This window comes from Pelophylax lessonae (assembly GCF_965119305.1).
Source record: "Pelophylax lessonae genome assembly, chromosome: 5".
Lineage (NCBI taxonomy): Eukaryota > Metazoa > Chordata > Amphibia > Anura > Ranidae > Pelophylax > Pelophylax lessonae.
The window spans coordinates 483930269-483954677 of record NC_138772.1 but is presented as its reverse complement, the minus strand read 5'-3'; the positions used below and the strand labels follow the sequence as shown (position 1 = coordinate 483954677).

The 24409-nt window shown below is 42.5% G+C and overlaps 1 protein-coding gene and 1 long non-coding RNA gene across 4 annotated transcripts in view; one reads left to right on the top strand and one right to left on the bottom strand.

Annotated features, from left to right (window-relative positions):
- The window catches only part of LOC309555764, a 1250709-nt gene that overhangs the window by 943084 nt on the left and 283216 nt on the right, over nt 1–24409 (top strand). The gene's annotated exons all lie outside the window — the stretch shown is intronic.
- The window catches only part of VPS13B (vacuolar protein sorting 13 homolog B), a 1502642-nt gene that overhangs the window by 1368550 nt on the left and 109683 nt on the right, over nt 1–24409 (bottom strand). For all 3 annotated transcript variants that reach the window (XM_082257852.1, XM_082257851.1, XM_082257853.1), the window contains exon 4: nt 23475–23595. In XM_082257852.1, the coding sequence (XP_082113978.1) occupies nt 23475–23595 (121 nt within the window). The remainder of the gene's footprint in view (nt 1–23474; nt 23596–24409) is intronic.

Below are 24409 nucleotides of genomic sequence, written 5' to 3'. Positions count from 1 at the left end.
CTCTTAAAGTAATTGTAAACAATAACCTTGTGAAAAAATAATAAAGTGTGACGATTGGTATTGGCGCTACCTTAAAGCGGAGTTCCACCCAAAAGTGGAACTTCCGCTTTAGGGAGTCCTGACCCCCCGACATGCCACATTTGGCATGTCATTTTTTGGGTGGGGGAGCGGGTACCTAGTTTTGACAGGTACCCGCTCCCACTTCCGCTCGGAGCGCCGCGGCGCCCTGAGCGGAAGTTCTCCTCTCCCCCTCCCTCCCTGCAATCTTCTGGGACACGTCAGAGGTCCCAGAAGATTGCCGGCCAATCATGGCGCGCAGCGCGACTCGCGCATGTGCAGTGGGTACCCGGCTGTGAAGCCGCAACCTCTAACAGCCGGGTGCCCACAGCAGTGATGCCGGCGCCGAGGGAGAGGATCGAGGCTTCGGGCGGCCGCATCGCTGGACCGTTGGACAGGTGAGTTAATGGCTGGAACTCCGCTTTAAGGTGATAAAAAGTACAATGCCACAAACTGGCGTGAGTGGAAATAATAAAGGAAGTTGAGTAACCCACAAATTTCAAAGTGTCACCAATTATTGTGAGTGAAAAACTCCTTAAGGGCTCTTTCACACGGGCGGTCCGATCAGATCCGCCTGTCAGTTTTTTAGGCGGATCTGATCGGATCCTCCATGCAGCTCTATGGGGCAGCGGGTGTCAGCGGAGACACCTCCGCTGACACCCGCTGCCATCCGCATCCGATCCTGTGCTGAAATCTGGACGGATGGAAACCCTATTTTTCCATCCGTTCAGTAATCGGAGCGGAGCGGATCTGATGAGAGCGGACAAGCGGTCCGCTCTCCTCCAATCCCCCATAGAGGGCAGCGGGTGCTGAGACACCTCCCTCTCCGCTCTGCAAGCGGAGACTGAGCTGTCATCCGCCCGGCTCAGCGGGGATCGCGGATCGATCCCCGCTGAGCAACACGGATCCGCCTGCGGAGGCGGACCGTGTGAAAGAAGCCTTAGAAATAGTATATAAACAATGTGTTTATTCAAATTACCCAAAATCAAATCAACAACCAATATAGTGACATGTGTAAATAACAAGATATATTGTTTCATCTCATTGATATTCATCTCTCAAGAATGAGAATGCGGCTGTGAGAAGGAGAGTGAGAGAGCCGGTGTGACACCCTGCAGGAAAAGCTTCCTGGTTGTGTATCTACGTATCGGAGAGTGCAAACTCAATCACATTATGTGTGGCACATATATCAGGCAATTGTAACCTGATAATACACTTGTGGTTGTGGGACAAATCTTTATTTCACGCTTATCACAATTTTATTATATATATCTTGTTATTTACACATGTCACTATATTGGTTGTTGATTTGATTTTGGATAATTTGAATAAACACATTGTTTATATACTATTTCTTAAGGAGTTTTTCACTCAAGAATTGGTGACACTTTGAAATTTGTGGGTTACTCAACTTCCTTTATTATTTCCACTCACGCCAGTTTGTGGCATTGTACTTTTTATCACCTTAAGGTAGCGCCAATACCAATCGTCACACTTTATTATTTTTTCACTTTCACCCTTGCACTTAAGGGTTGATTGGTGGCAGCTTACACCTTCTATTTTCACACTCCCTTCATATATTACAGTCCGTAGCGCTGGTCATCCTCTCTTTATCAATAACCTTGTGAAACAGCCCATTCAGTTGAAATAGAAATGAAGGCTGGGTTAACACTAATGCAATGCCAGATATCGCATGTGATCAACACCGCTTTGCTGTGCACATCACATGCAATGTCTGTGCGATGCAAATTCAGTCAAACAGGTTGTATGGCTGAAAGTGCATTGCATTCACACCAAAATGGTGCAGGCCCCTTTGTTTTTGGTTCGCACTGGGATCGGATTGCATGGGTGTGAACACACTTTGCACTGCATTCTGCAAACCAATCTGGGGGGGTGTCATTAACTTTCTATTGACACCCACTGCGGTTCGCAGAGAGCAGGGTGAAATATCTGCAAGTTAAATACGATGTGGGAACCAGCATAGGAATCGCACTGGTTCCCGCAACGCACCAGTGTGAACAGAGACAAAAGGCAAAACATTTATGTAGAGATCTAGAAAAACATTATAAATACCTTTTTTCCCCCTTTTTTTAGAAGTGATCCCATTCTCTCTGTTCTCAGCTGCATAAGAGCTGGGGGGGAGGAGAAGCAGCAGCAACTACGCTTCCCAGTAAATGGCTGTGCAGAGGGGGGCGTGTCAGGACAAGTCCGCTCATTTGAAGACAGCAGGCCAAGTTCCCAGCACAGCTAGGGAACTGAACAAGCTGGGAAGGATGTGCTATGCCTAGTGTGGTCAGTTTGAAATAGGAAAGCAAGTGGATTGGCAGGAACACCAGGGATTTCACACAATGGAAGCAATACAAAGAAAACAAGATACTTTTTCATACAAGTACATGGTACAGCAGGCACTTATCATGAATAAATAATGTTGGGGTAACAAACACTTTAGGTCCATTTGTTTCAACATTTAAAAAATGAAAAACAAAAAGGAGACCTAGGGCATTAAATACCCACTTGCAGAATTTTTTTGAAACCAAAAATAGGCAGAGGTAGATACACCAAAACTTAGACCTTTGAGAAAGTATTGCCATTAGATTGGCCTTACAAATCTGTGACACTGAGTATCTGATGACAAAAAGACTATAAAACACTGAAAGCTATAGTAGATTGGATAATAAAAACAAGAAAAAAAAGACACTTACACTTGCAACTTATAGGCCTGTACAATAACGAAGTGTAAAAAAAACAAAAATAATAAGAAATGTCCATTACCTTTTCCAATGCTTTTTACAGTCCTTACTGTAGGACTATTGTAGCCACTTTTCTCAGTGCATTCTTGTTGCAGACGCCAATGCTACACACTAACGTACGCAGTGCCGGACCATAGCACCTCCCTCAACTGGTAAGCAGTTTCCTTCATAGCACCGCCCATAGCTTGGATAACTGACAGCAGCCCCAGCAAATAGCAAACACATTGCAAATAATAATTATGGAGATCACATGCACATTTTAGAAGGTAGGCATACGTCGTCATAGCACATGTAGTCTGAGGCTAGCAGTGCATGTGAATTTGATTATACGTTCACTGTACACTGGAAGTTCTGGTATGGCACGCCAAGGTTTGAAGGGCAGATCTAATTATCTCAGAAATAAATACTTTGGCAAGCTCACTCTGCATGATAAATGGCAAGATGGGCATTACTATGTTATTATTCAGTTAAAATATGTTCTTAACAAATCCAAATGGAAATAGTGGATCTAGATGCCAGAGAACCTCTATTAGGATCTTTTGGAATTACAAAAAATGAATCAGTCTGCCTGAATGAGCAGCGACCGTAAGGTAAATCACATCCAGACAATGGAGAGAAACCTCCTTGGGGTGAACCAATGCCATTCACAGTGAAGGTAACTCAATACCCTTATTAAGTTTCGAAACTTGGTGTTCAACTTATTTTGTCAAGTGTCCATTACTCCTGTAGGTGGCAGCATGACCCTAGGTTTCTTACATCAAGCTGTGTCTCTCAATGGACGCTAGAGAATTACTTTGAAGGGTTTCCTTATTTTACTAACCACCAATGGCACACCATGGGAGCCATTGGCACTCCCTGCTTTTAATTACAGCAAGTGAGTCAATCAGGAGACGGAGGGAAAAGAGCAGAGCCACGGCTCCATGTGCGAATGGAAAGAGAGCCGTGGGTCCGGAACGCACCTGCTTGGGTGCCCCCCAGAGCAAACTGCTTGTTGTGGGGGCACCCGGCAGCGGGGAGGAGCGACGAGCACCGGCGTGGGACCCAAGAAGAGGAGGATCTGGGCTACTCTGTTCAAAACCATTCCACAGAGAAGGTAAGTGTACCATGTTTGTTAGGTAAAAAATAAACCCAAAAAAAAAAAGGCTTTAAAATTATTTTAAATCACAGGCCAAAGCAGTGTTTTCAACGAACCAGGAGGTTTAATGAAAAACAGGAATGTACAAAGAGAACAACCATGTAAAAATGCCAAACTGTTTCCTCTTACATAAAAACAGTTTAAAAAGGTCCTTGGTGATATAGGGGCCAGTAGAATTAGCCAAGCATAGCAGGGGACCAAAAATATAAGGATTCTTCAGGTTGCAATATCGTTGGTGCAGGCAGTGGGAGAGATGGGTATTTGATACAGTATCATCACGGCACTTTTTTTGCACCTTTATTTTGTTGACAAAGTCACATAAACCTTATCCCATTTATAAAAAAAAAAAAAAAAAAATACTAAGCATGGTCTTTGAAAACAGGTGTCTTTACATGACTGTTGCATCTTCAGGGTCCATTTAAATTTTTCAGTTTTGGTAACATAAGCAATAATTCAGCATGTGTTCAGCACCCCAAAGCAGTAAGGCAATGTGCATCTGTTGCAGCACGCTTTATAGGGAGTTGAATTGCAAATTTTGAGACACACCTGGAGAAGTTTGGGTGCATTGGCAGCTCATTCATTTAAATACACTGCCTTAACACCATGCACATTACACACCAAAAAATATGCTCTTCTGTGACTCTGGTCTTCAACTGGTTATTCTGGAAGCTGGGGGTCTTAATACACAAGCATTACTTAATAAAATGTCAGAAAATCTCACTGGTACCTGCAGTGAGATGCAGAGGGAATACCTAAAGGACAACTTTTATAAAAAGCCAGCGTTTGCTTAAATGCTCAGGGGGGCAGTACCAAAGAATTTCCAATGCTGGTACCAGTCTTACGGGATGGAATTTAGCATGGGTTTTCAAAATGAAAAGTTTAGTTTAGTACAGGAATAGTCATCCTTTCTCATTATTTCCAAACAAATACACAAAAAATTCATCATATCACAAATTCTGTTTGTAGGGTCCACAAAGGGGAACAAAAAAAAAAAAAGAAAAGCTTAAGATATTACATTACAAAAAAAATTACATTCCTGGCAAACATGCATCCATAAATATTTCCAATTCTGTGTATCAATGTTCAAACAGCACAACAGTATGACTCAAATAGTCAAGCAACCACTTCTGTCCAAGGCATTAGCAGTGATTTAAGAAGTGCTGTATGTTTTATTTTCTAAATTGTTTCCAACTTTGTTTCACGCTTTCCCCCATGGATGGCAATTGCTCAGGGTGGGAAAAAATGCAGAATAAAAATGTAAGAGAAAGTCAAGGACCATGCAGCTGCATCTAAATTTCCTACTTTTTTTAAAAAAAAAAGGCTGGTTTTCTGTAGGTCCCTTCCATCTCATAAGACACTTATACAGGGACACTTGCATTACTTAAGGAAGGTTTTATTTTCAGCAAGTACTGATTATGAGCTGCTAAATTTAATGACAACTATAAGCAAGTTAGATTTGTTAAACGTACAATAAATAACTGTTTTTACAGCATAAACGCTTTCCTCATCTTTGTCCATTTACTTTTATATATGAAAAGTTTCTTAACGTGTCGCCTCTTGTGAGCAGAAAAATAAATAGAATTTTTGTACTTTAAAAGTGGTTCTAAAGTCTAAACACTTTGCATTAGGGTTAAAAAAAAAAAAAAAAAAAGAAGATTAACTACCTTTTCTTACACCCCCCGCCACCCCTCTTCCCAAAACACTTACGGTTTTTCTTCTGATCAATCCAGTACTATGCCCAGCTGCAGCGCCATTGGCTCCTGCTGCTGTTAGTCAAATCCTGTAAGGAGGAAGCAAGGGTGGGGGCATGCCTATGGAAGTTTATGGACGTACAGAGCCCAGCTTGGGAGCCATGTGTACTAGTTGACCTTGCAGGAAGTATACCTATCTCACAGGACTTGGTCTTCAACAGCTATGCTAGTATCGCCTGTGACTGCAAAGCAGGATTATAAACTGACTGACAGACAAACAAGTCCGGATAATGTGAAAGAGCCCACTGTAAATTTGCCAGGATTGATATCAGGTCAGAGCACCACATCTGGCTTGATCAAATCAGATCCTACACAGAAAACCAGCAAGGAGTTTCAAGTAAGGAAAACTGTAATCAGGTGGTTCTGATCCCACAGAGCCACCAAAGCATCTACTGCTTCGGCCAGAAAACCTCTGCAACTGGAGAAAAATCTGTCCAGTTTGTTTAATGTGGATGCTAGGAGGTCTACATCAGGCATTCCAAACCTCTAGCATGGGTCCTGTAACACCTCTGGGTTTACAGAACACTTTCCCAGGTCCAGGCACTGCCAGTTGAGGAGTCCACATCCAGTGTGTAAACCACAGGCAAGAACAAAACCTGGATAACCAAATGTTATTTTTTGCCCATGGCCACATTTTTTTTTACCTCTCTTGCAGTGGCAAGACTTCTGGTTTCTCCATGATGGTTGATGCTTGCTACCGCCATAACATTCTCAAACTGGATCCTTATCGGATAACCGTCCAGTTGGGGTGTCCAGTATTGTAGAGACCCAAATTGCTTAGAGCTTCAGAATACTCAGGAGATTGGATTCCTCCCACATCTAAGTTCCCTGCACCAAGGAAACGACTTCTCCCTAGACTGCCAAGTGTTCCCTCAATATCCAGATTTCCCACATTGGGGATATCCTGTAAGCATAGAAAGGCTAGAACAGAGGCCAGCATCTTGGTGAATAATCAAGGTGTAGAGAACAGGCAAAACAGCAGGGCCACAAACTGGAAGCATCAAGGACCCACAGCAAAGTGAAGAAACTGATGATGCGTTGGAGTAATAGGGACATGCAAGTATTACCGATGTCTACAGAAGTCTGAACTTTTTCCCTGATGGAGGGAGGATTTGACAGACTCGGTGGATTCTATGGGGAATTATTGGACCCAAATAACTGGATTTTTGTAAGAATTTACAGTAAAATCCTTTTCTCTGAGTCCATTGACAGACGCAGCTCCTTTGCTTTGCTGGCTATAGAAAACAAGCGTGGATGCAGCTGCAGCGATTCACACCATGAAATGTACGATTTCCACGTACAATGATAGATCTTCCTAGACGTCGACTTCCTGGCCTTCAATAGTGTGGGAATCACCGAATCAGAAAGACCTCTATCTCTCAACACTTTGCTTTCAACAGCCATGACGTTCAAGCCAGCGACTGTAAAGCAGGATAGAAGATCGGTCCCTGGGAATGCAGACCTTCCCGCAGAGTAAGTCTCCACGGAGGATCGATGACCAATTTTACTAGGTCTGCGTATCAAGACTGACGAAGTTAGTCTGGGGCCACCGAAACGACCGGAATTCCTTCCACCGCCACCCTGCGGAGAAATCTCGGCAGGAGTTTGATCAGAGGGAAGGCATAAATCAGCCAATACTGGCTCCAAGGAGCCACCAAGGCGTCTGTGGCGTCGGCCAGAGAGTCCAGAGACCTGGCCACAAACCTCTGGACTTTTTTGTTGAGGAGAGACGCAAACAGACGCAAACAGATCTACCTCCAGAGTTCCCCACCAGACACACAGGAGATGAAGCACCCCGTGATCCAGCACCTGACGACTCAGGAAATCCGCTTGCCAATTCTCCACACCCAGAATGTGGACTGCGGAGGGAGCCAGAATATTGTCTCCGCCCATACCAGAATCTCGGCCACCTCCATGGCCGCCAGGACACTCTTGGTGCCACCTTTATAATTGATGAAAGCCACAGCCGTGGCATTGTCTGATTGGATCCGAACCGGAGAACCGTGCTCCAGAATATTTATTGGTAAGTTAGACTCCTCTGTCGACCATGTCCCCTGGGCACAGAGCTTCCCAGCACTCCACCCCAGCCTGACAGGCTAGCGTCCGTGGTAAACCGCCGTCCAAAACAGCGGCAGGAAGGACTTGCCCTGACACAAAGTTGGTGACTGGATCCACCAGGATAGAGCAGACCTTGTGAGGTGGCTCAAACGTATCATCTTGTCTAAAGACTGTGGATCCCTGTTCCATTTCGCAAGAATCTCTTTTTGCAGAGGTCTCGAGCGAGACGGAGCAAATGGTACCGCCTCGAAGGTTGATACCATCAGACCCAGGGCTCTCATGCAAGTCCGTAGGGAGGACCACTCAGTTTCCAACAGCAACCTTATTGCCCCCCGGCAACTTCAGAACCTTGGTAAAGACTCTGGGAGCAGAGGCGAGACCAAAGGGTAATGCCACAAATTGAAAATGCTTCTCTGTCACTGCAAAGAGGAGAAATCGCTGGTGTACCCCGTAGATGGGGATGTGCAAATACGCGTCTTTGATATCGATGGAGGCCAGAAAATCCCCCTGATTCAAAGACGCTACCACCGACTGAATGGACTCTGCACCCCTACAAAACAGTTCAGAGCCTTGAGGTCAAGGATTGGACGCACCTTGCCCTCTTTTCTGGGCATCGTGAACAGGTTTGACGTCGTCATCGGAGGACCGGAGGAAGAAGAAGAGCCGACAGCAAAAGAGCAGAAGACCGGAGAGGAGAAGAAAAGAAGAGAGGACAGCAGAAGGGCGGACAGCAAAAGAGCAGAAGACCCCGGAGAGGAGCGGACAGCAAAAGAGCAGAAGACCCCCGAAGAGGAGAAGACAAGAAGAGCCGGATGAAGATTTTTAATAAACTTTCCAAAACGTCTCCTGTCGTTATTTCCATACACTGCCTTTTATGTGGTGAATGAGTAGGGGTACAGTGTACCCCATACCCATTCAAATAGGGAGGGGGTCCGGGATCTGGGGGGCCCCCTTGTTAAAGGGGGCTTCCAGATTCCGATGAGCCCTCTGCCCGCAGACCCCCACAACCACCAGCCAGGGTTGTGGGGATGAGGCCCTTGTCCTCATCAACATGGGGGCAAGGTGCTTTGAGGTGGGGGGTGCAGAGTTCCCCCTGCCCCAAAGCACCAACACCCCCCCATGTTGAGGGCATGTGGCCTGGTGTGGTCCAGGGGGGGTGGGGCCGCTCGCTCGTCCCCTCCCCTTTCCTGGCCTGCCAGGCTGCATGCTCGGATAAGGGTCTGGTATGGATTTTGGGGGGGACCCCACGCCATTTTTTCGGCATGGGGCTACCCTCAAATTCCATACCGGACTCGAAGGGCCTGGTTTGGAACCTGGGGGGGACCCCCACGCAGTTTTTTTCCCCATTTTTGGCGTGGAGTTCCCCCTCAAGATTCTCCCAGTGCAGGTCGGATCCGACTTGCGGTGCGACTTCCATTCAAATCAATAGGCTCCCATAGGGAACCATTGATTTTGAATGGAAGAAAAAAAACGTATAACGTGGCTGGACGTAGGTTCCTCACGTTCAGTCACGTTTAGTCACGTTCGGCTGCGTTTCTGCATTTGAAACGCCGGGAAACACACGTTCGTACGCAAATAATTGCGTTCTAAAAAAAGTCCCTGAACGCAACTGCCTGCAAATGACTGTAAACGACCATGTGTACATGGACAGATAAGATAACATGGAGCTGCGTTCAGGGGCTTCTAAAAAAAACACCCAACTGCTCCTAAACGGCCATTTCCAGCGTCCTGTGTACATGGAGCCTTAATCTCACATTTTTTACCACTTTTTTATTATTTATATTGTGGTAGCGCCTAGCACCAACAACACTTGCACTTACTAACTGGTGATGTAACTTGTATTTATTTTCCCTGTTTTGCAGACTGCTTTCTACTTTTGATGCTATAGTCACTTTAACCGCCCTTAAGCTTGTGAATACTGACAAACTGAAGGAGTGCATTTTGTAACTTGAAACTTTTCTCTAAAGACACATTTGTATAACTTTTGGATAGAGTATGGAAGGGTTAGGCCTTCTGTGAATGGGGAAGATTCATCATCCAAAATTCTAAAATGTTTAGGGGTGTCCTCAGAACAAAAGGTGAAATGAAATCTAACCGGGCACTTTTTTTGGGGACAAGTGTACATTGGAGAATTCCCCTTACTTTGAGAGATTGCCACAAACATCACGGGGTTAATTTACTAAAACTGGAGTGCGCAAAATCGGGTGCAGCTGTGTATTGCAGCCAATCAGCTTCTAACTTTAGCTTGTTCAATCAACATTTGACAAAAAAAAGATCCTGAAAGTCCAGTTTTAGTAAATCAACCCCATGTTTAATCTCTGGGACAGGAATTGAATAGAAATTTTGACCTATGGAACCCAGACAGGCTGGGGTTTATAACCCTACTATAAAAAAAAAAAAAGATTTTGGGGGGACGCACGTCACCCTCGCTGTGACCAAATGGTGAATCGATTGATAGTCCCGTCCAGATCACAGCCGCACCACCCAGCAGCCTGAGGGGACTTCTCTTCTCCCACTGCTAAAGCTGTTAAGGATCACTGCACTAAATGGCAGGGTGGACCCCCCCCCCCCCCAGCATGCATCCCCCTGCCACCACTGTTGAAGTCACAGCAGGGTAGAGGGGGCGGGTGGAATGGCAGGGTGGACCCCCCCTAAAAATGGATTTGCCCGCCACTGAACCCACAGTAAGGAGGAAGGCGGGAGGCATGGAAGGTATACAGGGGGAGCAGCAGCTGCCCAGCCCCTCATACCAACAAGCTTTTTAACAAGAGTTGGGCAGCTCCCATCCTCCTTCATGCCTCCTGCCCTCCTCCCGGCAAGGGAACCCAGCTGCGGCAGCAGGCGAGCACACCCAGAAGAGGAGTTCACCCCGCTACTCTCCCCGCCCTCCACAACACTGAGTTTAATTAGGGTGAAGATTTAAGGGGGTCTGTAAAAAGAGGGGGGAGCTGTGTAATGATGGGGGGGGGGACTGTGAGGGGGTAGCTGTGATATGAGGGGCTGTGAGTGGGGGCAGCTGTGTTATGAGGGGCTGTTAAAGGGAGAAGCTGTGATATGGGGGGCTGTGATGTGAGAAGGGGGAGCTGTGATGTGAGAAAAGGGAGCTGTGAAGTGGGGAGGGCTGTAATGTGAGAGGAGAGCTATGATATGGGAGGGCTCTGATGTGAGAGGAGAGAGCTGTTTTATGAAGGGTTTGTGATGTGAGAAGGGCTGTAATTAAAAGGAGGCTGTGATGTCAGGGGGGGGGGGGGGGGGGAGTTGTGATGTGGGGGGGTTATGATTGCAAGGGGACTGTGATGTAAGCGGGGCTGTAATGTTGGAGAGTTCTGATGTGAAAGGGGGTTGTAATGGAAAAGAGGGGACTGAAGAAACTAATGTAAAGGGGGCTGTGACGTATAAGACCTCTGCAGAAATAAAAAGTTACCAAAACGGACCTCTGTGAATTTAAATACTAGAGCAAGAAAACTTTTAAAAACATTTTCCCTGCAAATAAATCTTTTCCTTGCCCATCCTTAGATCTTTGCTCTGGAAAACCTAAGCTTACTTTAGAATGTTTTGCATCTCACATGCGTGTCAATATCTGGTCTCCAGGCTGTGATTCCTCCAAACATTCCCTATGTCATTACAGGACACACTGGACAGGTAAGTATTATTCTTTTCTTTGCAGGAGACCTTTAAGTGTACTCCAGGTACAATCTATTTTTGGACATTTCTAACACAGCAGGAGAAGCATAAGTTGAAGCTGTGTTCATGCTTCTTGAATCACGAGAGTTGCATCTACATTGATTAAACTTGGCACGTTCTTACTCGCACTCTCCTGGGGTCTCTCTCTCTTTCTTTTCTTCTTTTTCCTTTCTCATCTTCCTCAGTTTCTTTCCTTTCCTCGTCATTACTGATATGAAGGCTATTAGACAAAGACTGATGTCTTAGGGGACAGTGCAGTATTGCTTGTAGTACTTATCTAATCTCTACCCTGGTCCCCTTTGGTCCTGGTAACAGTCTATAGTTATGTTATTTATCATAGGCACATACGTTGTTTTCTGTATGTGCCTGTTCAATGTCACCCCTGCATGGGCAAGCCATGCAGGTCATACCCTTTTGAAACTTAATAAATATATTAAAGCAGAAAAAAAAAAAAAGGAAAATTGGCATGTTTTTAAAAATAGGAGCGCATATATTTTTCCCAGGCATCCCTTTTCTGTGACATACTTATTTTCATTGCTCCAACCTAAACTGGGCTGTTACATATAAAGGGGGAAAAAAAGAAGAAAAGAAAAAGTTGGAAAAAAAAAAGAAATTACAGATAGAATGGCCAATAATGTAAGACCACAAATGCCCTGATCTAGACTCTGGAGGGAACACCTCTCACACATAATAAACTTGTAATACTCCTGGCACTTTAGCCACTTATGTGTGCATGAGGCCATAAAATAGCATGGAGGGGCATTTTTAAGCTGCAAAAAAAAAAAAACGTCTGATGCTCTTAAAGCGGTAGTATCACGATTTTTTTCACTTTTAACTACAGGTAAGCCTATGATAAGGCTTACCTGTAGGTACAATTAATATCTCCTAAACCGGCACGGTTTAGGAGATATTTGCAGTGCATGCAGCTGCTCGCACGAGCGGCGCATGCGCTCTGAAGGTCCGGCGGACCTTCAGCTTCCCTTGACGGCAGCTTGCCAGAAAATCGCTCCCGCGCGCATGTGCAGGAGTGACGTCATCGCGGCTCCGGCCAATCACAGCGCCGGAGCCGCCGAACCCGGAAGAGACGCCGTGGGATCATGTCAGCGCCCGCAGCGGTGTCCGGGGGTCCGTGACGGGGCTTCGTTCTAAGGTAAGTAATTCATAATGAGCTAGTATGCGATGCATACTAGCTCATTATGCCTTTGTCATGCAGGGTTTGTTTTTTTTTTTTTCCTGGGTTTACAACTGCTTTAAAAGGGGCTGCAAATACGCCCTGTGTGCATGAGGCCTTATTGTAAAAACATCAGATTGCTAACTCGTCATCAATGTAAAGCTAGGTGGTGTGGGTCTTAGCACTGTTTAGCTGAAAAACATATATAAAGGCCAAGAGGACACTTGAGGGTGCCAGATTAAGCAGCCTTTGACAAAATAGTGAACACAAATAAGTGGCAACTCACAGATTAGTGGTTTAGATAATTTGGGTCTACAGCTCCATGGCATCCATGCAGGATACAGTCTAATCGCAAAATTCTCGGATTGCAGCAGTTTGGGATGAATAATATTGGCCAGCTTAAAAACCAGGGAGTTGCTTGGTTACATGTGAGGTACCAATTTGTTATTTGAACAATACATGTACTAATACTTAGTATACTCGGAACGCTCCCTCTGTTTTATTTGTATTCGTAGAGATCCTTGAGTCTCCTAGAGTGTTTGGAGACCAGCAAGATTTCACCATTAGGACTTAACAAACTTCCTGCTGATCTCTATATATACACACACAAACTGTATATAATTTATAGTCCATTCTTTACTTCTGCTTCATATATGTCAACTTCAATGCATCTGTAGCAGGTTTTCCAGGCATTGAGCCTGATGTGGGTGTGCCATCATTACCGGTTACCTATCCAGCCCATGTGAGCTGCGGCCCTGGGTGTGAGAACTGAGACATTGAAAACTCCGGCATCTTTGTTTTGTTGTTTTATTGTATTTAAGGGGATGGGAGAAGGGAATGAGTGGGATACTCCTTTAGGCTTAACTAAGTACAACTTGGGACTTTATCCAGAAAAATGTCTGTTAACGATGCTAGCCAACGCTCACTGACGCTTAGAACACACTGCAACTTTCATAGAAGTGCTGAATCCTTGACTTGAAGTCCAGAAGACTCAGGACTGTGGAGAATTGAACTACTGATGCTGCTGCACTGCAAAGTCACTGACTACTCCCTTCCAGCCTTGCACTGGCTTGAGATAGCTTGATGTGAATTCCCGTATGGCTGCAACTCTCAACTGGTACTCTGTACAATTCAGGGCCCAAACTGCAGTCACCCCTTTACACATTTAGCTCTTCAGGGTCCACTGACTATGTACCCCCTCTGTCACTTCAGGGTCCTCAACCTGGGTACCCCCTTTAAAGCTAGCTGACACTGGATCCCAGAACCTCTTCTGGAGTGGTCTCCTCTAACACTTCAGGCAGACCCCCAGGGGCAATCCTCAGTACTCACGACCTGTGTGGGCTTTCCTGGGACTAGACCCCTCTCGCTCTCCGCTGGTTCTCGGCACACCGGATTCTCCTCAGCTCAACTCGGCACTCTCTGGATTCTCAAGCGACACCCCAAGATATCCGCTTCCTCAGACAGGAGGAGCGACAGCCATTCTCTCCCTCCTGGGACTCTGCTCCCGCCAAAGACACCCACTCACGCACTACCCACAAACTTATACCAGCTCCCAGAATCCCTTGCGGCATAATCTGCCTTCTGGGGTAGTTACAAGCCTGAATGTGTCCCCTGATTGTGTTTCCTCCACCGCCCTATGAGAAGCCTCTCACAGGGACCAGTGGGGAGACTCCCCTCTCAGCAGGCACACCGGGAAGCCATGACACCCTAGCAAAAAGAAATCATGGCCCTGCTGTTAGGTAGACAAGGCCCACTATACATTTGCATAGCACCTACCCGTAGGGTGCTACACATCACTTTGTGATCAGTATAGCTCTCTGCTTACTATGCATATACTGTACTGTACATCCAAAAATTAACCAGTTACCAAAAAATGTATTTAAAATCAAAATTTAGAGACAAGGTTTTTATCATCATTATTATTATTTTTATCTGCTGATTTTAGTGGAAGGTTGTATTGTATATAAAAACACCACACAAGATTACATTTTTCATCCCTAATAAAACAATGGTGAGTAGGAGTCTAAAGCCTTGTACACAGGATGAGAATATCAGACGAATGATCGCCCATTTTATTTTGCATGCCAGTCTCATATCAAAAATGAAGAGGTTACCAAACTTACGAATATTCTCGTACGACAGAATACAACTTCGGATGTGATTTAATGTGTTGTATTGTAATGTATTCCTTCTTTTCCGAGCATGCGTTGTCTTGCTCTTACAATTTTTTCAGACAAATACTGTACTGATTAAATAAAAATTGTACGATCTGGTATCATGCAAGAAAAAATGTTGTTTGTCCCTTCAGATAATTTCAGATGAACTGTCGTGATCGGCTCTCGAAAGCGGTTTACTAATAAAACAGATTACCCCTATGATCGTTTTGAAAGAGGTATTTTTCGTCCCATTTTCCTGATCGCGTGTACTATGCATAAGAGTTGATTTGTATGGTGGGTTGGGGTTTCAAAACTTTATTACCAATCCAGTGAGTGGCAGCGGGTTAGTTGGAAATGATCGCGATCATGTAACACGGCAGATATCAGTGCAAGGGTTCAAGACAGACACAGCATGTCAAGTGCAAATCTATAGCTTCAGTGTAGCCTTTGTAGAGCTGCATATGGGCATTTAAGTGTTTACTTGACCTCCTCTCTTAGTGATATGACCCCTAGGACCTAGTACTAAGGATGCTGAGTAATTTATGGCTTCAGTCTCTAAATGGCTATCTGAAACTCAATACTTTTTTCACTACAAAGTTAGAGCACACATGCAAATCAACCAGAAAAAGCTGAATATTTAATACATTTTTTTATTATGACATCTTCCCTAATTTAAGCATTAATAAAGCACAGCTTCCCAAACGTTTGGGTTCATTCATAAATACTAAAAGCAGGGTTCCCAAAATTAATTTTTCCTTTACATTGTCAAGAAATAATAGACACTACTCTTGCATGCAGAATATGGTAATTAATTGTTCCAGTGAAAGAGCCTTCTGAATATGTGAATGTTTTGTCTTCCTGGCCAAATCACAATTCCCTTGAACAGGCTCAGCCAATATTGTGGAGGCACCTTCCAATGTTACCAATGTTACCCACACAGTAAATGTCTGGATTGTTCAAACATTTTGCATTCATAAAAATTATATTGGCATATCTGAATTTTCGGTAAGAACCAAACAAACTGAAAAGCAAAGGGGTACCCTTTCCCTTCCTCTAAAGCTGGCCACACACAGTTTGGTTTCTGTTCGTCCGAGCATTCGATGATGCCTTTGAGTTAACTCATTCTATTCGAAGGCCCTTCAAAGTTTTGTTCATACCTGCTACTTGAATGGATTTCCCAGGTTAAACGTGTACAATACAATACCATATATAATCGTATAAAAACAATGGTTTCCAAAATGCAGCCCTTTACTTGCTTTTAGCTGGCCCTTGAGGCACAATTCCTACCATTGACACACAGGATAAGACACCATTCCTTCCACCAACACCAGCAATGGGCCACTATTCTTCCCACTAACACAATATTGGGCGTTAGCAGAGTAAGCTCTTATAAATTCAATAAATATATGCCAATAATGTAAGCTCTTAAATATTCAATAAATATATGTTGATGAATAATACACTGATATAAGAACATATAACACTCAATTAATAAGATAAAAACTGTCTAAAAAAAAAAATATATATATATATCTCAATAGGCGATGTGCAAACTTAGTTAAAATTAAAATGTATACCCCGATTTGTGTGTGACAAATCCTATATCCACAATAAATATAAAGTGAAATAGTATTCCTTATGAATAAATAATGAGGTGTTTATAATTCAAAATTTTGTGGGATTGTGCAATTATACAGATAATATCTATCAGCCTTAATGCCAATAATAGTGATACTTCCAAGTGCAAGTGCCAAAAAGCCTATGATATCATCATTCCACTTTCATATACTGTATCAAAATAGATAGATGAAAAAAATAGAAAAAAATGTTGTGCTCCAGTGTCCAAATAAATGTGACAATATTCCAATCTTTCACTCCTGTGGATTAGACTAGGATCCACCATGTGATCTATAGTGCTCTTCAGTGCCAGCCACTTCTAGGTGTGCTAACCGCTCACCTTAATGCTGTAATACGCTTTTGGTATTAAAAGCCAGATCTCTTATCCACTCCTATCTCAGCTCCATTCAGCCTAAAGCAGGGATATCAGTGCTCTTTTCTCCTTTTCTCCTTTCTGGAGTACCTCAGATCCTTTTACACCAGTACCTCCTTTCCTCTCCCTCGTATCTCAAAATAATGGGCCATCATGGTGTAGTATTTCAAGCATTTATTTATAACAAAACATAGTAACTTACAGTTTAAAATCACTTTTTGCTGCCTGTCTTGTCTGTTTTGATATAAATAAATGCTTGAAATACTACACCATGATGGCCCATTATTTTGAGATACGAGGGAGAGGAAAGGAGGTACAGGTGTACAAGGATCTGAGGTACCCCGGAAAGGAGAAAAGAGCACTGACATCCCCACTTTAGGCTGAACCGAGCTGAGATAGAAGTGGATAAGAGATCTGGCTTTTAATACCATAAGCATATTACTCACAGCATTAAGGTGGCTGGCACTGAAGAGCACTATAGATCACAAGGTGGAAAGGTGGAAGAAAGCTAGTCTAATCCACAGGAGTGAAAGATTGGAACATTGTCACATTTATTTGGACACTGGAGCACAAAAAAAAAATGTTTTTCTATTTTTTTGATATATCTATTTTGATACAGTATATGAAAGTGGAATGATGATATCATAGGCTTTTTGGCACTTGCACATGGAAGTATCACTATTATAGGCATTAAGGCTTATCAATATTATCTGTATTATTGCACAATCCCACAATATTTTGAATTAGAAACACCTCATTTATTCATAAGGAATACTATTGCACTTTATATTTATTGTGGATATAGGATTTGTCACACCCAAATCACGGTACACATTTTAATTTTAACTAAGTTTGCACATCACCTATTGATATATATATATATATATATATATATTTTTTTTTGTTTTTTATATACAATTTTTATCTTATTAATTGAGTGTTATATGTTCTTATATCAGTACATTATTCATCAACATATATTTATTGAATATTTAACCACTTACATTATTAGCATATATTTATTGAATTTATAAGAGCTTACGCTGCGACACATCTACCACCCTTGAAGCGCGGTACTCCCCCCCACCATTGTTAAACTAAACCGTTGTACAGTGCCTTGCGAAAGTATTCGGCCCCCTTGAACTTTGCGACCTTTTGCCACATTTCAGGCTTCAAACAAAGATATAAAACTGTAATTTTTGTGAAGAAACAACAACAAGTGGGACACAATCATGAAGTGGAATGAAATTTATTGGATTTTTCAAACTTTGAAAAATTGGGCGTGCAAAATTATTCAGCCCCTTTACTTTCAGTGCAGCAAACTCTCTCCAGAAGTTCAGTGAGGATCTCTGAATGATCCAATGTTGACCTAAATGACTAATGATGATAAATAGAATCCACCTGTGTGTAATCAAGTCTCTGTATAAATGCACCTGCACTGTAATAGTCTCAGAGGTCCGTTTAAAGCACAGAGAGCATCATAAAGAACAAGGAACACACAAGGCAGGTCTGAGATAATGTTGTGGAGAAGTTTAAAGCCAGATTTGGATACAAAAAGATTTCCCAAGCTTTAATCATCCCAAGGAGCACTGTGCAAGCAATAATATTGAAATGGAAGGAGTATCAGACCACTGCAAATCTACGAAGACCTTGCCGTCCCTCTAAACTTTCAGCTCATACAAGGAGAAGACTGATCAGAGATGCAGCCAAGAGGCCCATGATCACTCTGGATGAACTGCAAAGATCTACAGCTGAGGTGGGAGACTCTGTCCATAGGACAACAATCAGTCGTATACTGCACAAATCTGGCCTTTATGGAAGAGTGGCAAGAAGAAAGCCATTTCTTAAAGATATCCATAAAAAGAGTCGTTTAAAGTTTGCCACAAGCCACCTGGGAGACACACTAAACATGTGGAAGAAGGTGCTCTGGTCAGATGAAACCAAAATCGAACTTTTTGGCAACAATGCAAAACTTTATGTTTGGCGTAAAAGCAACACAGCTCATCACCCTGAACACACCATCCCCACTGTCAAACATGGTGGTGGCAGCATCATGGTTTGGGCCTGCTTTTCTTCAGCAGGGACAGGGAAGATGGTTAAAATTGATGGGAAGATGGATGGAGCCAAATACAGGACCATTCTGGAAGAAAACCTGATGGAGTCTGCAAAAGACCTGAGACTGGGACGGAGATTTGTCTTCCAACAAGACAATGATCCAAAACATAAAGCAAAATCTACAATGGAATGGTTCACAAACATATCCAGGTGTTAGAATGGCCAAGTTAAAGTCCAGACCTGAATTCAATCGAGAATCTGTGGAAAGAACTGAAAACTGCTGTTCACAAACGCTCTCTATCCAACCTCACTGAGCTCGAGCTGTTTTGCAAGGAGGAATGGGCAAAAATGTCAGTCTCTCGATGTGCAAAATTGATAGAGACATACCCCAAGCGACTTACAGCTGTAATCGCAGCAAAAGGTGGCGCTACAAAGTATTAACCTTAAGGGGGCTGAATAATTTTGCACGCCCAATTTTTCAGTTTTTTATTTGTTAAAATTTTGAAATATCCAATAAATTTCGTTCCACTTCATGATTGTGTCCCACTTGTTGTTGATTCTTTAAAAAAAATTACAGTTTTATATCTTTATGTTTGAATCCTGAAATGTGGCAAAAGGTCGCAAAGTTCAAGGGGGCCGAATACTTTCGCAAAGCACTGTGTACATATATATATATATATATATATATATATATATATATATATATATATATATATATATATATATACATACATATACACACACACAGAAAGGCGTTGACGGGTTAGTCATATCCTAAGGTGAGCAGCCAATTCACTCAATGGTTGCTGATGGAGGTTAAATGTTCAGCAATAAAGGATTACTTTGGAATGGTTAAAAGCAGAGGAGAGGTTTCTGTGGATGCAGTATCTGTACACATTGCTGGATCGTTACTAAATCCTTTTTCTTTGGACAATTTTTTGATTGTTTAATTTTGAAATCACATACTGGATGTGGACTATTGATGTTTATTAGAAAAAACAGCGCTTCCAGGGATGTGCATAATCATGAATAAATAATAAAAAACACCAAATAATTACATATAATAAAGTGCACTTTTGATAAAAAATAAACAGTTCATAAATATATTAAGGTGCAATAGTATCAAAAAATTATGGTGCTTATAGTGCAAAAAAATGTCCAAAATAGTCCACTCAAAATATAAAATTTCAGTAAGATGCTGTATGAAAAAAGTGCTTGAAGTGCTCCACACGGTGTGAAGGTGCTCCTAGAAACCCTTTTGGGCATCCACTCACCAGAACTCTATGTTTAACAAGCCTCAAATATGCAGTGGTCCTCCAGCATAATATAGCCCTTAGGAATGGATGGGTCAGCAAGCCTCCAGCTTCCAATATATTCCCCCCTCGATCACCACTGCATAACACCTCGGCCCCACCTCCTCTGCCGAGATGTATGCAGTGGTGATCGAGGGGGGAATATATTGGAAGCAGGCGGCTTGCTGACCCATCCATTCCTAAGGGCTATATTATGCTGGAGGACCACTGCATATTTGAGGCTTGTTAACCATAGAGTTCTGGTGAGTGGATCCCCAAAAAAGGGTTTCTTGGAGCACCTTCCCATCGTGTGGAGCACTTCAAGCACTTTTTTCATACAGCATCTTACTGAAATTTTATATTTTGAGTGGACTATTTTGGACATTTTTTTGCACTATATTTAGAACTTTTGCACTATAAGCACCATCATTTTTTGATACTATTGCACCTTAATAAATTTATGAACTGTTTAATTTTTTATCAAAAGTGCATTTTATTATATGTAATTATTTGGTGTTTTTTTATTATTTATTCATGATTATGCACATCCCTGGAAGCGCTGCTTTTTCTGATATTTCATTGTTTTTCTGGGTTTTTACCTAAGTGAACAGCAGCTGCAGGTAGCACGAGTTATTACCTATTTTTAAGCGCTGGTTATAATTTTATTTTTGCATACTGATGTTTATTGTGGACTATATATTCTTATTTAACATTTTTTCTTTATTATATGATTTGGTATCAATAGGTTTATACACAATTTTGAATAAGTGCATCATTTATATACAATTAAGATTTATTTTAGTGTTGGAGTTCACTTAATAATGGTTGCAGCTGTTGACTGTTAGATTAAGTGGAGTTTGAATCGTTTACATAGCAGCACACAAGTATCTTTATTATAATTTTTCCTACTGTGCAAAATAACTTCAGGAACTTTAAATTGTGTTTGTGATCCATCCTAATGACTCTCACTATTTAGTTAAGATTGAATGTGTTCCATGTGCTTGTGTTTCCTCCCGGTGATCCAGTTTTCTCTCACACTCCAAATACATGCTGGTAAGGTGGTCCTGGTATGTGCATTCATGTACGTATGCATGTTAGATAGGAACTGTAGATTGTAAGATCCATAAAAGGCAAGGACTGATGTAAATACACAGTATGAAAAATGCTGCTTAAATTGACAGTGCTATGTCAAAGTCAATGTTAAAGTATAGTAAATACCTATAATAATAATTAAATAGTAACTGCAAGGAAATCAGCATTGTGGGATGCAGAACTGGTCTACAAACTATGCACAAATGTCAAGGCTATACACTGAGGCTACATTCACATCTGAGTGTAGCGTTTTCGCGCGTTTTTTACCGCGATTTTTGCCGCGATTTACAGGCGTTTTTACAGGCGTTTTTTGTGCAGGCGTTTTTAGATTGAATAGAAACCAATGGAAAACGCCTGTAATCTGCCCAAAAAGAAGCTCATGTACTTTTTTGAGCGTTGGGCGTTTTGTTTACAGCGTCAAAACGCTCAGATGTGAACAAGGGCCATTGAAATGAATACTATTTCTCTTGTTGGGCGTTTTGAGAGCTGATCCTAGAGCAGAAAAACTCCCCAAAAACGCCCCAAAACGCCTACATGTGAACGGAGCCTAATACTTTACCTCTGTATAGAGTTTAGCAGCTTTAAGGCTACATTCACACCTGAGCGTAGCGTTTTCGCGCGTTTTTTACCGCGATTTTTACCGCGATTTTTGTGCAGGCGTTTTTAGATTGAATAGAAACCAAAGGAAAACGCCTGTAATCTGCCCAAAAAGAAGCTCATGTACTTTTTTGAGCGTTGGGCGTTTTGCTTACAGCGTCAAAACGCTCAGATGTGAACAGGGGCCATTGAAATGAATAGGATTTGTCTTGTTGGGCGTTTTGAGAGCTGACCCTAGAGCAGAAAAACTCCCCAAAAACGCCCCAAAACGCCTAAATGTGAACGGAGCCTTAAGAAAATGTGTATTTAAATGTTAAGTGTATCAAATAAGCAACTTAAAACAAAAAAAAGTTATGTCCATGGTTCAAGGACTTGTATAAGAACCAAAATTGTCACTATTATGTCCTTTGGTGCGCTAACAGTAAAATTACTTCTGGGAGGAATTTGGCTTTTGGCAGAAGAGCAGGTCATTCCTGTAAAGCAAGTCTAAGCCAGATAATACACTTCAATTAAGACCTGCAATAAATCACATGAAAAGAGCAGAGGATCCCTGAAGTGCAATTTTTCAAACCTATCTCTATTATTCCATCATCGTCAAGCTGCTATGGCAGTGTTAAAGTATAATAAACATGGAGTGAAGGAGTCTGGATGGAAGAAGCCCTCCTCTGTGCAGGGAAGCATGATGGAATGCAGAGGGCTCCGGTGTGAGAGCTGTCAATAAGAAGACATCCCACTTTCAGTTCCCCACCATGCTCTGACCTTTCCACTAACCGTGCCTGCCCTTCTCCCCCAGTGTCATCTTACAGGTTAGCAGGAAGAGCCAAGTCAAAATGAGCAGCTAATGAGAAAGAAAAAGACAAACCTGTGACCAAAGTACAGCATTGTAATTTTTTCTTAGTATAGGAATAATAAAAAAAATTCAAATGGAAAAAATCAAATCTAGTTTTAAAAGGAAAAGTTCATTTTTAACCCACGTGAAATCCAAAATAACTTTATAATTTAAATTTAATGCAAAACTTCAGACAAGTAAATTAAAATGGATAGGCTGTTGCTCTCAGAGGCATCTAAATGCAACCTTTGGATACAGCAATACTTAGTACTATAGCCACAAAAAACAGGCCAATTAGCTATGGCCAGCAAGAAAATCTGTCCCTGGATGCACACTATTTTTGTCCAGGGACAGTTAGGGGAACCATTCTCATGTAACGCAGTCAGCTTCTGCCTTCTAGCATCCTTCTGTTGCTAGGACGCAGACAGCTTCTGCCTCCTAGAGTCCTTCTGCTGCTTGTATTGCAGGCAGCTTTGGCAATCTATTGTCCTTCTGTTGCTAGCACCAGTAAAGTGCATTTGCACTGCACACACAATATAAAATACTCTTCACGCAGGATTTAAGATACAGATATTTAAATGTTTCATCTGTGTGCATGGACCCATAGAAAAAACTTTACATCCGCGTTAAGATCTGTAAAAAAAACAAAACTAAAAAAAAACTCAAAGCATAGAAAATAATGGTATAAGAGAATAACATTCCATAAGTTTATATAATTGCTACAGACACAATTATCATTCAGCTATTTAAAGTAAAGGTTTGCCAAGGTTGGAATACTCTGCCATCTACCATAATTCCAAATCCACCACCATAACAATGGTACAGTATAATATACTGAGCTGACGCTGAAGTAATACCTGGTGGTAGGTCAGGATCGCTGGGAGCTGTCTGCTGTATCTTCTTCGGTTTAACTGCAGACTTGGCACTGTCTGTGTTGCTGCGACTGGTAGAACTAGATCCACAGCTTTCATGGTCATCCTGTAAAATAAAGAACATTAATGATATTAGAAAAAAAAAAAAGGTTTTAGCTATTTCAATTAAAATCAGTTTTCTGCAACAACACATAACATTAATAATGGCTTAAAGAGGTTGTAAACCCACCTCACAAACTTTTACCTATAGGTAAGCCTATATTAAGGCTTACCTATAGATTCTATAAATATCTCCCAAACTTGCACCGTTTAGGAGATATTTAGAGTGCATACTGCCGATGACGTCATCGGCGCAGGCGCTCTGAAGGAACGGCCACCCGTGCCGTTCCTTCAGAGCTCAGTGCCGTGAACGGCGGCTCCCGCGCGCAGGCGCGGGAGTGATGTAATCGCGCCTCCGGCCAATGAGATGGCCGGAGGACGCGAACCCGGAAGCAGGACGGCCGGACGTGTCGCAGTCCTGTCGCTGAGGTGGGGCACAGCGGGGGCTTTGTTTTAAGGTAAGTACTACATAATGAGCTAGTATGCGATGCATACTAGCTCATTATGCCTTTCTCTTTACAGGGCTTTTTTTTTCTCGTTTTTTTGGGGGGACTTTACTTCCTCTTTAAGGCAACAGATCCTTATACTTGCACTGTACAAGTTTCATACTCAATAAACAGATAAGAAATAATGATTTGCAAAGGTGGAAGGCATTAAAGAACTGCTGATGTCTCCCGATCCACCAGAGAAAAGAGCTCCTGTTCCCTTATAGCAGATTAAACAGCATAGTGCTTGTGCAGTCTAATCTGCCTCGCTCTAAGCTGTAACAAACCTGGCTCATCCTGCCAGTTCCTGTATCCCCCATCTGTGTGTCATGGCTG